Here is a 15,530-nt window from a genome sequence, read left to right on the forward strand (position 1 = left end):
GGGGTGAGGCTCAGGTATCAATATTTAGTCCTAATCAGGACATCAATTCTAACCAAATTTTTTGGGGGGAAGGCTGAGCCCTGGTAGCGCAGTGGTTAAGCATTTGCCTGCTAACCAAAAGGTCGGCAGTTCAAATCCACCAGCCGCTCCTTGGAAGCCCTATGGGGCAGTTCTACTCTGTCCTATAGGGTCACTATGAGTCCAAATCAACTTCGCGGCAAAGAGTTTGTTTTTTTTTTTTTTTGGTATGGTATAACAAAACAGCATGTGCTTTAAAGTGAGATACACTTGCGTTAAATCCCAGTTTTACCACTTACTAGCTATATAACATCCTATAAGTTATGCAGTGTTTGTTTTAGTATCTACATCTATAAAATGGAGATGTAATAATTACAGAGTTGAGGACTATATTAATGATGTATGTAAAATACCCAATATAGTCCCTGGCACACAATAAACAACAAATATTAGTTTGCGTCCTCTTTCCTAAGTTCAATAGAGACAGTGCCAATTAACGAGTGTCCTAGAAGACCGCACACTCTTTCTCTTTTCTCTGAGACATCACAGAACTAGACTGGATAATTCAGACCAAGCCTCTGGATCAGAGCTAGTACTTTTCTGCAGTCACGGATGGCTAAAGCAGACAATGCCACATGGCTTGGTCTAAAATTTCTCAGCAGCCAAGATGTCCAATTTGTATTTATGACATGAGAAGAAAAATCTATGCGTAAGCGAAAATGTACAAAACTGTGAGTAGATGTTAGGAAAAAACTTGGCTATTACTATATTTTTAAGCAAATAACGTGAGCCTCCTGTGTTTGTTTGCCAGTTGAGCCCTCCCCGCGAGGCACCCTCACAAGTGCCACCATGCCAATCCTCTTCAACATGTTGCTGTAAAAAAACCATTAGCAAAGCGTGCTTATGAAAATACCTCCCGGGGAGGGGGCGTGGCAGCGCAGCCGGCAAAGAACCACAGAAGGCACGCATTATTTGCATAAAATACAGTAAATAAAGAAGTAGAGCATTGAATGCAAATCTTTGGTATTTTTTCCTCTATGCTTCTTACTTTATACAAAGAAACATAATAGAAAGAGATTATTGACAATGAGTATGTACGGAGATGGCCCATTATAAACTTTTAAAACGTAAAGTTTATAACGCACTGAAAGTGCCTTTGTGTAAAACCTAACGAGAAATTAAGAATTTTTTAAAAGATGCCTTGATATCAGCATATCACTCATATTTTTCCTTTGAAAACATGTCAAAACAGGCTATTCTCTTACTTGGGTGACAGCTGGATTCTTTTTGTAGTTCAGGCAGAGAAATTCTGCCAGAGCCAAGAGCAGTTCAGTTCCAACTGGAGCATTTCCATGGATACCAGCGACAAAACGAATCTTTGGTTCTTCAGGCTCAGATACATTAGGCTTATTGGAGATTTCAAGGGACCAAATGTGACGATATTCAGCACTCTGTCCCAAACTTTCAAAAACCAGAAGCAAAAAGTCAGCAAGTAATCACATATCATGTTGATGTCGACTTATGGACTTAAAAAAAAAAAGAAATGAAAATAAACACAGATTGTTGGGCCCCACTCCCAGAATTTCTGATTCGGGAGGTCTAGGGCTGTTGTTAGCTGTCATTAAGCCGACCCCTGGCTCGTGGCATGCTCCATAGGGTTTTCTTGGCTGTAATCTTTATGCAAGCAGCTCTCCAGGCCTTTCTTCCACAGAGCCACTGGGTGGGTTCAAACCACCAATCTTTAGGTTAGCAACTGATTGCAAACCTCTTACACCACAGGTCTGGGATAGGGCCTGAGAATCTGCATTTCTAACAAGTTCCCAGGTGATGCTTATGTTGCTGGTTCACAGACAGCACTTTGAGGATCAGAGTTAGATCGAGACAGTGAAGTACAGTTAGGGGGAAAAAAAAAAGAAATGAAAATAAAACATCAAAAGCATTAAAAAGTCTTTGAAGAATTACTCATTGAGTTAGAAAAGCTTAAGAAAATTAGTTTTCCTTGGTCAAAGAAAGTACAATAGAAGTAAAGATATTAACAGGTTTAAGCAAGATTGTGGTTTAGTTCAGCATTCCTCCAATTCAGTCGTCCTCATACCTATCTTCAGAATAATCTTTACTACTGTTTAATTAATGTAAACCAAAACACCAATCTCGTTGCCATCAGTCGATACCGACTCCTAGCGACCCTATAGGACAGAGTAGAACTGCCCCACAGGGTTTCCACGGAGTGCCTGGTGGATTTGATCTGCCGACCTTTTGGTTAGCAGCTGAGCTCTTAACCACTACGCTACCAGAGTTTCCATAATAAACCTGTTGCTGTTGAGTCAGACTCACAGCAACCCTACAGGACAGAGTAGAACTGGCCCACAGGGCTTCCAGGGAGCGGCTGGTGGATGTGAACTGCTGCTTTTGGTTAGCAGCCGAACTCTTAACCACCGCACTGCTAGGGCTCCTAATTTAGTTCTTCTAAATTAAATTTTTGTTACAGAAATAGTTATACAGCCATGAATGTAGAGAACCTCTACTTCTTGAATCTAAGCTAATTTATGTAAATAAGACACTTTATACTTTAAATGCATCACAATAAAACTAATGCAATGAAAACAAAGCAATGGCCAAATGTTCTGCCTGCCAAGAACACTGAGCTTAAGGCCTGCTTTCTTTGATGTAAAGGCAGATTTACAAGAGTTAAAGAGAAAAAAAAATTAGCATTAAATTGAGAAGGCTCAATAGAATCAGAAAGTTACTGTTTTTCCACTGTGCTGTTCGGTGATACTCAGTGTCTGTTGGTGTGCCACCTAAAGTCATCTTGTGTCCCACTACTGACAGGTGTTCCAGATTTGAGGGGAAGAAATAATTAAAAAGTTTGTCTTGAGTTGGAAGGTTTTCAAAACTAAAACTTAAGTAAATGGATAGCAAAATAACTTCCCATCTTTGGTTCATTTTAAAATAAGAAAGTCTATAAACTATATATGGAACTAGGATGTATGATACTAAAATCAAAACTGAGTAGAAATATTCAAGCATCAGTCAAGGGAGAGAACTATATCCTCAGCGCAAAAAGTAAAAGTAAAGGCCCATACAACAGGCAACAAATCATGGAAATAATTGTGGAGTAACTATAACAAGACCTAGGGGCTAAGTGCTCAGCTGCTAACCAAAAGGTAGGCAGTTCGAACCCATCAGCGGCTCTGCAGGAGAAAGATGTGGCAGTCTGCTTCTGTGAAGATTTCAGCCTTGAAAAGCCTATGGGACAGTTCTACTCTGTCCTATAGGGTCACCATAAATTGGAATCCACCCAAAGGCAGTGAGTTTTAAAGAGGACCTATAAAGAAAGTGAGGCAGAGAAGTCCCAGAAAATGAAGGTAAAGGCCATCTCAGTCATCAGTTTTACATAACTCAGTAATGCAGATTTTCCTGGGACCCTCAATCAGATGTTCCCAAAGCTGTAGGGAACAGAGGCTGTGAATAGACTTGTTGTTGTGTGCCACTGAGTTGATTCCAACTCATAAAGACCCTACAGGACAAAGGACAACTGCCCCACAGTTTCCAAGACTCCAAAAGGTCGGCTGTTCAAATCCACCAGGCACTCCTTGGAAACTCTATGGGGCAGTTCTACTCTGTCCTATAGGGTCGCTATGAGTTGGAATCAACTCAACAGCGGTGGGTTTTTTTTTTTTTTTAAATCTTTACAGGAACTGCTGGTGGGTTCAAACCACCAACCTTTCGGTTAGCAGCCAAGTGCTTAACCACTGAGCCACCAGGGCTCCTTGTGAATAGAGACTATAGTACAGGAAATGACAGCACCACGCTTCATTTTTTTACTTGGAAAAAACTATACATGATCCTGGGCAGGTGAGCTTATACTTCCTTCCAAATTCCTCCCTTGATCTCAGCAAAACAAAACAAATTAAAGCAACATTTTGTCAGACCATGATTCTGCAACTAAGCGGTAGAAAGAGTTTTAACATCAATCTAAGCAATCATTAGGAAGAATAATTTTATATTTTCTGGCGGCATGGGCTATACACTGCTAATCTAACAAGCAATTCTTCTCCAATGTACTTCATAAGGAGCTCTGGCGGCACAGCTGCTAACCAAAAGGTCGGCAGTTCGAATCCATCAGCTGCTCCTTGGAAACCCTATAGGGCAATTCTACTCTGTCCTATAAGGTTGCTATGAGTCAGAATCGTTGACGACAAGGAGTCTGGGTTTGGGGTTTTTGGTATCTCATAAAAGGTCCTAAAGATTCATTGTTAGAAAGCTCTCCAAGCAAATATCTATTGGAAAATAAAACAAAACAAAAAAACCCCCAAAAAACCCAAATCCATTGCCACTGAGTTGATTCCGACTGATAGCGACCCTATAGCGCAGGGTAGAAGCGCTCCATGGAGTTTCCAAGAAGCGCCTGCTGGGTTCGAAATGCCAACATTTTAGTTAGCAACTGTCGTGGATTGAGTTATGTCCCCCCAAAACGTGTATCAACTTGGTTAGGCCATGATTCCCAGTATTGTGTGGTTGTCCTCCATTTTGTGATTATAATTTTATGTTGAGAGGGTCAGGGTGGGATTGTAACACCACCCTCACTCAGGTCACCTCCCTGATCCAAAGTAAAGGAAATTTCCCTGGGGTGTGGACTGCACCACCTTTTATCTCTCAAGAGATGAAAGGGAAGCAAGCAGAGTTGGGGACCTCATACCACCAAGAAAGCTGCACCAGGAGCACAGTGCGTCCTTCGGACACGGGGTCCCTGTGCCTGAAAAGCTCCTCGACCATGGGAAGATTGAGGACAAGGACCTTCCTCCAGAGCCCACAGAGAGAGAAAGTCTTCTCCTGGAGCCGACACCCTGAATTTGAACTTTTAGCCTACTTTATACTGTGAGGAAATAAATTTCTCTTTGTTAAAGCCATCCACTTGTGGTATTTCTGTTATGGTAGCACTAGATGACTAAGACAGCAGCTGTAGCTCTCAACCACTACTACACCACCAAGGTCTCCATTGGAATATAAGTAAACGCCAATTCTCTATATATTCAACTCCCAAATATTTCTAAATAAACTACAAAACCATCCAATATGACTAATGCTGAATGTATCCTCTTCAAAAAAAAAAATAGAAAAAAGGCAGTAAAACAGGGCGGCTTTGTGTTGCCTGGGGGCCGGACATGTGCATGAGTGTGTGAGTGTGGAAGGTGTGTCCGCAGCCGAGGGAGGGCATAAAAGGGGGCGTCAAAGGGGACATCAGGGCTCGTGGCCACTGCCCTCACTCTTTCAGTCACTGCAAAGGTTGTTCGCCTGGGAGATGCCCCATGGCCAATGTGATGAGTGCCAAAGAGGACCAGGAGATGGAACTAGAAGCATTACATTCTATTTACAAAGGAGATAAAATTTTCTGGCAATTAAGTCGTTTCATTTCAGTAAAGGATAGGGGAAAATGGTGAGCCCAAAGCCTTCTTAATAGAGATTTCCTGGACAGAAACATATCCTCAAACAACTCCCATTGTATCTATGAAGGACTTTTTTTTAAACATCACCGTATCATCAGCTGTAAAGCAGAGTATATTAGCCAAGTTACAAGAAGCAGGTGAAGTTAATCTTGGAACTGCTGCGACCTATAAGTTATTTGTATACGCCAAGGACAAGGAGAATCATCGTCCTATTAATTCTACAACACCCATAAGCAATATCATCTCAGTTGAAGCTTCTAATACAGCCCCATCAAGTCACAAAAAAGAACAATTTTCAAAACCCCAGGAATGTGAGCTGGCAGATAAAACAGATCACAAAGGGGAACCCCCCTGAGGCTGGAACTGGGATAATGCGGTGAAGCGTTTAAGCTAAGCTGGGCCTAAAGATGATGAATAACGCTTGGAATCTGAGTCAAGGAGGGCACATCCTTTAAAAAAGTAAACAAGGTTTGGTTCAAAATCTTTCATTACTTTTTTCTGATACTGAGGTGCCTTTTTATATAACAATTTTTTCTATGTTTCTTATATTAAAAATGTTTATGCTAAAAGTTCACGAAGAGATCTAGTTGTAGTATCTTCACAAACTTGCCTTCACCAAAGGTGAAAATGTTACTGTTTAATATACTTGCAAAGCCTGTCAGGTGCTGTAAATGGAAAAATATGTGGAACATATAAATACTCCGTGTTGATTTATATGACCTTATTCTAGTGGCTGTGATCCTTTTCAAACCCTCATCCACTCATGCAAAATAACTGAGTGAACTATTATTTGGCAGCATGATCCATATTAATAGGCGTCTTTTTTTTTTTTATCTTCAATAAAGTCTTCATTCCTTTCTTCTTTTAATTACTGAAGCATAAATTGCTTTGAAGAAATTCCAAAACTGGTATTTGGACTTTATACATAATACTCATTATAGTTCCTTTTTATTTTTCAAGGGTGAATTGCTTCTTTTTAATGAGTATCTGTTTATACTTTTCATTTTGGTCAAGATATATAATCAATGAGAGCTTTCAATGGTATACGAAATAGGAGAATATTAAAAGAAAAATCTGCCAAATACATTAGAAAGCATTTTAAATAGAAGTGCTGACTCTTATTTGAAACATTTCTCTTTGTTGCCTATACCATGATGGAGTAAAAGATGCCTGAATATTTAATTTTTTTATTGTTTGAAACAATGATCTTAATAAATTCTTATTTATCTGCTATTGTGTGTTTTTAGTTGTTTGATAATTGAGGTCTTCTAAATGGTTTAACACAAAACACATTCAAGTTTTGTTTCTTTTTAAGAGTCTTTTCAAGCATGCGAACGTATTTCTCAACCTGAGCATCTCTGTTACAACAGACATAAAGTCTTTCAAATGCTAAACTGTAGTACATGCTTGATTTTTAAAATCATTAATAGAGGAAACTATCGGTATAGTTTTAATGTATCAGGAAAAATTATTGATGTTTATGTCAATGTATACAGTTATTCTGTGTATACCTCCCAGCTTTAAAAACACTTAGAATTAATGCTGTGGTATCAGGAAGGGTAGAAATGTTAGTTCCTCAATTTATACCTGTGAAGCCTGGATCTGACTTTTTAAAGAATAACTGATTTCTAGGAAGTTACCTTAGCATAAAAGTAGATTTTTGAGTTGTATGCATGGTTTTTACTGGGTTAGTAACATTGGCTTCAGTTAAATCTTTGGATTATAAAGTTTAATAACAGTGAAGGAGTTTAATCTCATTTGCAAAAGCCGAATCACATTTTATTTCTTGATAGAAACATTAAAATTCAGGACCACTGGAATATGCCAACTTTTGTTTTGGAATTGTGTGTCTGTAATTTTTTTTGTTGTTGTGTGGATTTGTTTGCTTTCTTGTTTTCTAAAGAAACTGAAACTGCTAGATCTGCTAGTGAAGATTCTGGAATTGTTCAGACTTAGTGTGCTTCATCAATTACAAAGAATGCTAGTTAAATGACAATGAACTACTTTTACTCTTTTTATATGAAGTGTAGAGATTTCTGGGGGTGATGGCAGCAGTGGTGCCTCTCATTACCTTATGTAAACTACTTGAACATTTTCGTCTATATTGCCATCATCTGTTTAACACTCCCAGTGTATTTTCTCAAAGCCTGTTTATTCAAAATTGTGTGGAATGACAAAATTAATAAGCAATAAACTCGGAATTGTACACACACACACAAAAGAAAAGAAAAGGCAGTAAAACAGTAAGAAGATGACCCCTACCTGGTAAGATTTGTAATCTGTGGATAGTTCATTACAAGTCCTCTCAGAAACTCTGATAAGTCTTTGTATGAATGGTATCGATAGAGAGCCAGATTTGAAGAGGAACGTAAAATGAGGTCTTCCAAACCATTTTCAGCTGAAAGGTCTTTAATTAAAGTTTCAAACTCTTTAGTAGTTGGATCACTGGCACCATCAGTGTTGGTGCTATCCCCCTTTCCTTTTTTTGATTCACTGTTTGAATCTGTTGAAGATCGAACAAGTGTGAAGTTGACCTGAATAGCACCTTCACTCTTCACAGTCACATTTTTGGTAACTGGATTATACCTGTAATAGAGAGACAGATCAGAGCCAGACTTCTTCAGCTGGAGTACCCAAGCCCTGGGAAAACAGAAACGTGTGGAAGGTACATGAGAGCTTGGGATAAACGTGCTACATCTTTCCAAAGAGTCAAACTTTTAACTTTGTAATAATTTAAGTTTTTAAAATATTAATAAACGATGAACAGATATGTGGTTCACTGTAAAACATGAATGAGTTCTTAAGATTATAAACATGACTTCAAAAGAAATTTTGCGCTTGCAATGCATATCCTCATGTCTTTTGGAATCTGACTACACTTGTCTGCCATCAGGGTACGTGGGTAGAAGGTTTGAGATGTACTAACAGGATATTCTCTACCAAACACATCCTTCTTGCCATATTTTTCAGATACCTTGCTGCTTTAGTTTATCTAGTACTAGGCCAAAACTGAAATAGAAAAGATCTTATTACTTATTAGTGCAAGTTTTAACTCATCCATTTCTGGACACTAGATATTTGAAAAATCATTTTTAAAAAGTCACAGTAGCTAAAAATGTTTTCATGTATTTACTCTTACTCCAATGACTGTTCAACTAACGGTTCAGAAACAGGACAGCCAGTAGAAGGAGGGAAAAATATCCTGCAGTAACAGCTACTCTTATCAAAACATAAAAAAGAAAACAGTAAGGGGGTAAAAGTGATAAGCTTTGGACTAAGCAGCCAAGTAGTTCTAATTTTAAGCTGCAAAGGAGGGAAAAGATAAATTTTTTCAGAAAAAATAAAAGGTCATAAGTTCATTCACTCTTTTTTCAAGAAATTTATCTTTGTGGAAAGAAAACGTGAAAAAATGACGGCAGTCTTACTTAGAGAACTGGCGATAAGAAGTAAATTTCAGAAAGCAATGAGGCAAATTACAACAGTAAAAAACAAGTGTCTGTGAAAGCTCTTTAAAAGCCTTTTTAAAACGGTACAAATGTTAAGTGGTGGTATTCACTGGATAACATGACTAGAAATGTGCAGCAGGGCAGGAATATTGTATTTTTTTTCAACTAACAGGTGCTCCCCAGAATTTTTACCAATAGTGAAGAAAATTATTCACTATGGCTTCTAAATCTGGACAGGGGGCAGATGATCAAGAGAGGAGGAGGAAGGTAAAACAGGCCACTGCTAGGGTGCTTAATTTCACAGATTTTACATCTGCTAGTTTTTTTAGTTAGTGTAGTCACATTGTCACTAGAGGAGTCAGAAGTGTAACAAGCTCTAAACGTCCCAATATTTAACTAAAGTTGCTGAGCAGCTTTTCTAGGGCTTTCTGGTAATAATCTTCCAGAATGGAGCATGTTTGTCTTATCCCCAAACACTCTATTTCAAAGCAGTCACTCACCCTCGAGCAGATGCTGTGATTTTATAAGTTCCTGGAACCAAGAGACGCCAGTAGTCTCCAGTTTTGTAAGTAGTTACTGGGTGATTGATTTCAGCAACACTAATGGTGGCATTTAGTATACCCCTGCCATCTGTGGCATCTAGGACAAATCCTCTGACACCTTGATGAACCTGGATAAGATAGGACACCAGATTTCAATGGTAAAAATCATCACCTACTTATGTTGTGAGCTCACATGACAAAATAACAGATTTTTAATAATGTAAAAGTATGGAGCAAACAGGAATTTAGGAGTTCAGAGTAGAGCTAAATGTGAGTACTCATTAAACAAAACTTTTTAGTTTCTAGAAGGCTATTTTTTCATAGGCTAGGTTTGTCTTTATTATGAGGAATATAAATAACACTGTTCAAACTTTAGCATATTCTCACAAATTCAAAATCTGGAACATTCTACAAGTAAACTGACCTGGCCTCTTCAAAAAAAAGTCATTAAAAAAAATGAAAGAGCTAGTCTAGGTTAAAAGAGTAAAGAGATACAATATATCAAATGCAATATATGAATCTTGACTAGATCCTTGCTCTAAAATACAGCTATAAAAGGATATTTTGGGGACAAGTGGGAGAAATTTGATTACAGACTAGGTATTAGGTAATATTAGGGATTTCTGTTAATTTTCTCAGCTGAGATAAATGACATTTGATTATATAAGACAATATTCTTATTTTTAGGAGATGCATGCTGAAATATTTAGGGGTAAAATATGATAACATCTGCAGTTTAGTTTGAATTAGTTCAGCAAAAAATGTGTGTGTACATATATGGCTATAATTTAAATATAAGTTCTTTTGGGAAGGCAAATACAGCAAAATATTAACAATTGTTAAATGTAGGTATAACAATAAGACTGTCTCAAATTGTACCAACCTTCCAACTTTTCTGTGTGTCTAAAATTTTTCAGAATAAAATGTTTTTAAAAATTAGTATGCAAACTCACAGGCTTAATGCCTCACTATTCAACACAAAGAATGAGGCGGAAAAGTACAGGCACAAAGTATTAGTCGGATTATCCTAATTAACCATTAGCATATTTCTTATAGTCTTTACCTACTGGCCACAATGCATATCCAAACAAAAGGAAATTAATCGTTTCACAGTAAATCACTGGCAAAAAGAGAAAGAATAGAAACATTTACCCCATAGGCCATTTTTCTATCACTTATGCTTAGGATAGTATCCAATTTAAGTTAGCCTTAAATAAAGACAGAATCAAATGCGATCACTAACCATTAAGAGCAAAACTTAACTACCTATTTAATCATTTTCTTCAACTCTTCCCTACATGTACAAATAAACCCGTTTCAATCCATGAATTTTCTAGGTAAAGGTACTAAAACAAGAATGGGTCAAATTGGGCTCAAAAGTGTGTATTCTTAGAACCACATGTACACAGAAATCTTGTTCTTGAGAGAAATTTCATAGTTCATTCTTGAATAGTCACCTGTTTCATAAACTGGATTAGAGATCTTCGATTCTGTTCCCAAAGTTTTGGCAGGTCTTTCTCAAATGGATATTTCACACAACCTAGTTCAACAGTCACTTCAAAGCAATTTGTGTGTAAGTAGTTCCAGTCTTGCATACCACCTAAAGGTTAAAAAATTACAATCACTCACTCTGAAGAAGTTCTGAATAGCTCAGATCCCAAAAGATGAGCAGAACTCCTAGTAAAAAGCAAAACTCATTTTTTCATCAACATTTGGTTAAAAAACAATAATGTGTTCCTGTGAGGGCTCTTTGATGCGTGTGACACAGGTGAAGCACCCGCACTTTCACTCTTCCATTAGCACATCTAAGGTTCTTCGTAACAAGCAGAAGTAAAATAGAACACTTTCACCAAGTTTCAGTATATTACTTTTACTCAAAGTGCACAGAATTTTTAAACAGCTGAAAAAGTTATTTTGAATGCTTTTAACTAAATATTTTTGCAAGATTTCAAAATATTTTTAAAAGATTGATTTTCTCAAAATTAAAAGATCAGTGACAGGCAGCACCATTCAGGGGGAAAAATTCCATCAGATTCCATGGCCTTGATATAAAATAATCTTTACCTGGGACATTATACCAGTTAGCTCCATTCGTTATTCCATGAGGGAAATATTCGGTAGGGTATATATTCTTACAAGGTCTACCTTGAAACATCTGGAAATTTTCCTGAAAAACAAAAACAAAAATTTACAGTGAATGACCTCTAGCAATATGGACATTCATTTAACTGACATTTCTTCTTTTTCTCAAAAGAATACTAACGACTGAGTCTGGGATGATCTCCAGGACATACTGCTTAGTGAAAAAAGCCAAATGTAGATCAATGTAGATACTATGCAACTTTTTGTGTAAGAAGGAAGGGAATAATTTATATTTCTTTTTGCTTATGTCTCCATCAAAAAAAACCGGAGGGTTGTAGGAAAATAATAAAAGTGGTTACAAATAGGGTGTGTGTAGAATAGGAACGGGATAGACGGGACCATGGGAAACAATGAGATCTTTCAAAGCATAGCATTCTATGCCATAACTTTTGACTATGTGAATTTATTATTTATTTTTAAAAATCAAAATTAAATGTGATTTATAAAAAAAGTATCAAAGACTTCATTTGTTACTTGTAATTACAAGTAATAGAAAACCCAGACTAAATCTTGTCCCTGTCCCCCCCACAAAAAATCTGCTCATATTCATACTTTGATTTCATGCTTTCAAGGAACTTAAAAGTCCAAAAAAGATAATACACATACAATGTAAAGCAGCTTTCCCTGGCTTCTGGAGGGACTGAGCTGCCCCTCTGTGCTCCGAATGCACACTATACAACAATTTTCTTGGCCTGTTATGATAAATTTCTGTTCTCATAAGCCATCCAGTTTCTGGTATTTTGCTACAGCAGCCCTAGGAAACCAATATATATAATATTTTCAAAAGCAAGGAGGAATAGGAGCAAAAGTCCTAAGCTGCCCTAGAGGGATCACGGGAAGCTTAAATAAGAAGAAAGCACTTGGCCTGAATCTTGCAGGGCATTTAAGGCATTTTTTTTTTTAAACAAAAGAATTAATTTTATAGCATCTTATGTTTACATAAAGAAAACAAAAATCCTCACAACTGGACTAATAAGCAACATCATGATAAATGAAGAAAAGATTGAAGTTGCCAAGAATTTCATTTTACTTGGATCCACAACCAACGCCCATGGAAGAAGCAGTCAAGAAATCAAACGATGCACTGCATTGGGAAAATCTGCTGCAAAAGACTTCTTTGAAGTGTTGAAAAGCAAAGATGTCACTTTGAGGACTAATGTGCGCCTGACCTAAGCCATGGCATTTTCGATCACGTCATATGCATAGAAAAGCTGGACAATGAATAAAGAAGACCAAAGAAGAGTTGATGCCTTTGAATTATGGTGTTAGTGAAGAATGTTGAATGTACCATGGACTGCCAGAAGAACAAACAAATCTGTCTTGGAAGAACACTCATTAGAAGCATGGATGGCGAGACTTTGTCTCAGGTACGTTGGACATGTTATCAGTAGGGACCAGTCCCTGTAGAAGGACATCATGCTTGGTAAAGCAGAGGGTCAGTGAAAAAGAAGACCCTCAATGAGTTAGAAAGACACAGTGGCTGCAACCAAGGGCCCAAGCATAGCAAAGATTGTGAGGATGGCATAGGTCTGGGCAGTGTTTCATTCTGTTTACATAAGGTCACTATGAGTTGGACCGACTCGATGGTACCTAATGACAACATGTTTAAACACAGGCTTACCTTGGAATAAGAAAGTGCTATTTGTTGAAACACAGCATCATCTGGTGATTTACTATATGTTGCAAGCCCTTGTTCATCATCATCATAAGGGTAGTTCACCACCAAAGAACCTACAAAGGAAAAGAGGAAAATGTGTCATGTTATCTGTTTCAAGGTGGCTCATTAACATAAAACAAGCTTTTCACCATACTGCCAGAGAAAGAAACCAATAAAATTTGCCAAGGCTACCAGCTAATGTCTTCAATGGAAAAGAAAAGTGGACAAGTAAGAAAATAAATAGCTATGCACAACTCTAAAGAGCACCTTAACTGGAAAGGTCTTGGGAGTTCACCTGAATTTACAGGAGAGATTTATGTGTCAGAGTTGAAAGCTGAAGTATACAGATATAATTCAAACAATTTTACTTTTTTAATAATTAGATCAGAAAAATGAGCAAAATTTGATACTTTTTCAGTAAAATTCACATATGTTTAAGGGTTTTAAAATAAGAAGGGACTCTTGAAGCCCAACTAATCCATCCTCCTCATTTTACAGATATGGAATCTAAAACATAGTGAGGTTAAATGACTTATGGACACCAGAGCCAGCCCTGGAACCCAGATCTCTTAATTTCATGCTCAGAAAAAAAGCTAAAAATTTCTCTTATAGTCATATTAGAAATTATACCATGGCTTTTCATATTAGAAACTATATCATATGACCTAAGGTAAAGAAAGGGATGCTTTAAAGCATATGTAAAAAATGTCAACTTCCTTCATGCTCCCCACAGGGCATAATGCAGTTAGGGGTGCATCTCAGGCAAAAGTCTGAGCTACACACCCCAACTGCCCAACCATAGGGTTAAACTCTTTCTTCCTATTACTCCCACTGTTCATTTGTTCAACTGTCCATTTGTACTGCCTTCTATTGAACCATTCATCTTTGTCCTTTTTTATGCCACTTCATGGGGATTAAAGTGAAGGAAGATATTTAACTTGGATTTTGATGAATTAATCCAGCCTATGATAACAACACACCCATTAAAAAAAAAAAAAGAACGGCTATAATTTAAAAAAGTAGAAAATAACATGTGTTAGGGAATATGTGGAGAAACTGGAACCCTTGTACACACACGGCTGATGGCCATGTAAAATGGTTCAGCCACTATGTAAAACAATTTGGCGGTTCCTCAAAAAGTTAAAAATAGAGTTACCACATGACCTAGCTATTCCACTCCTAGGTATATGCTCAAAGGAATAAAAAACTGAGACCACTATTTTAAGAACTCAAGAAATAGTTTAAACAGAGAAGAAATTATTCTTTGATGGTTACAAGAGTGGGGAGGGAGAGAGGGAGAGGGGTATTCACTAATTAGATAGTAGATAAGAACTATTTTAGGTGAGGGGAAAGACAACACACAATATAGGAGAGGTCAGCACAACTGGTCTAAACCAAAAGGAAAGAAGTTTCCTGAATAAACCGAACACTCCGAAGGCCAGAGTAGCAGGGGTGGGGTTTTGGGGACCATGGTTTCAGGGGACATTTCTGTCAACTGGCATAATAAAATCTATTAAGAAAACATTCTGCATCCTGCTTTGGAGAGTGGAGTCTGGGGCCTTAAATACTAGCAAGTGGCCATCTAAGATGCTTCAATTGGTCTCCACCCACCTGGATCAAAGGAGAATGAAGAACACCAAAGATACAAGGTAATTATGAGCCCAAGAGAAAGAAAAGGGCCACATAAATTAAAGACTACATCAGCCTGAGACCAGTAGAACTAGATGGTGCCTGGCTACAACCGATGACTGCCCTGACAGGGAATAGAACAGAGAATCCCTGATGGGACAGGAAAGCAGTGGGATGCAGACCTCAAATTCTCGCAAAAAGACAAGACTTAATTGTCTGACTGATTGCCAGACCTTCAGTTAGCCCAAGACTGGAACTATTCCCAAAAGCCAACTCTTTGGACAGAGATTGGACTGGACTATGAGATAGAAAATGATACTGGTGAGGAGTGAGCTTCGTGGCTCAAGTAGACACATGAGTCTATGTGGCCAGCTTCTGTCTGGAAGGGAGATGAGAAGGCAGAGGGGGACAGAAGCTGGCTGAACGGACACAGGAATCAGGGTGGAGAGAAGGAGTGTGCTGTCTCATTAGGGGAGAGCAACTAGGAATGCACAGCAAGGCGTATATAAGATTTTGTATGAGAGACTGACTTGATTTGTAAACTTTGACTTAAAGCACAATAAAAATTAAAAAAAAAAAAGAATAAAAAACTGGTACTCAAATAAATACATGTATATGCATTTTCATAGCAGCACTATTCACAATTGCT

The 15,530-nt window shown here is 37.8% G+C and overlaps 1 protein-coding gene and 1 pseudogene across 1 annotated transcript in view; one reads left to right on the plus strand and one right to left on the minus strand.

Annotated features, from left to right (window-relative positions):
• The window catches only part of CPD (carboxypeptidase D), a 66,411-nt gene that overhangs the window by 13,223 nt on the left and 37,658 nt on the right, over positions 1-15,530 (minus strand). Inside the window, exons 8-13 of the mRNA XM_049859761.1 lie at positions 13,217-13,326; positions 11,518-11,620; positions 10,911-11,053; positions 9,412-9,581; positions 7,728-8,051; positions 1,284-1,479 (exon numbers count right to left, since the gene is read on the minus strand). Of these exons, the coding sequence (XP_049715718.1) occupies positions 1,284-1,479; positions 7,728-8,051; positions 9,412-9,581; positions 10,911-11,053; positions 11,518-11,620; positions 13,217-13,326 (1,046 nt within the window). The remainder of the gene's footprint in view (positions 1-1,283; positions 1,480-7,727; positions 8,052-9,411; positions 9,582-10,910; positions 11,054-11,517; positions 11,621-13,216; positions 13,327-15,530) is intronic.
• Positions 5,340-5,883, plus strand: LOC126062327 (RWD domain-containing protein 4-like; annotated as a pseudogene).

This window comes from Elephas maximus, chromosome 19, assembly GCF_024166365.1.
Source record: "Elephas maximus indicus isolate mEleMax1 chromosome 19, mEleMax1 primary haplotype, whole genome shotgun sequence".
Classification (NCBI taxonomy): Eukaryota; Metazoa; Chordata; class Mammalia; order Proboscidea; family Elephantidae; genus Elephas; species Elephas maximus.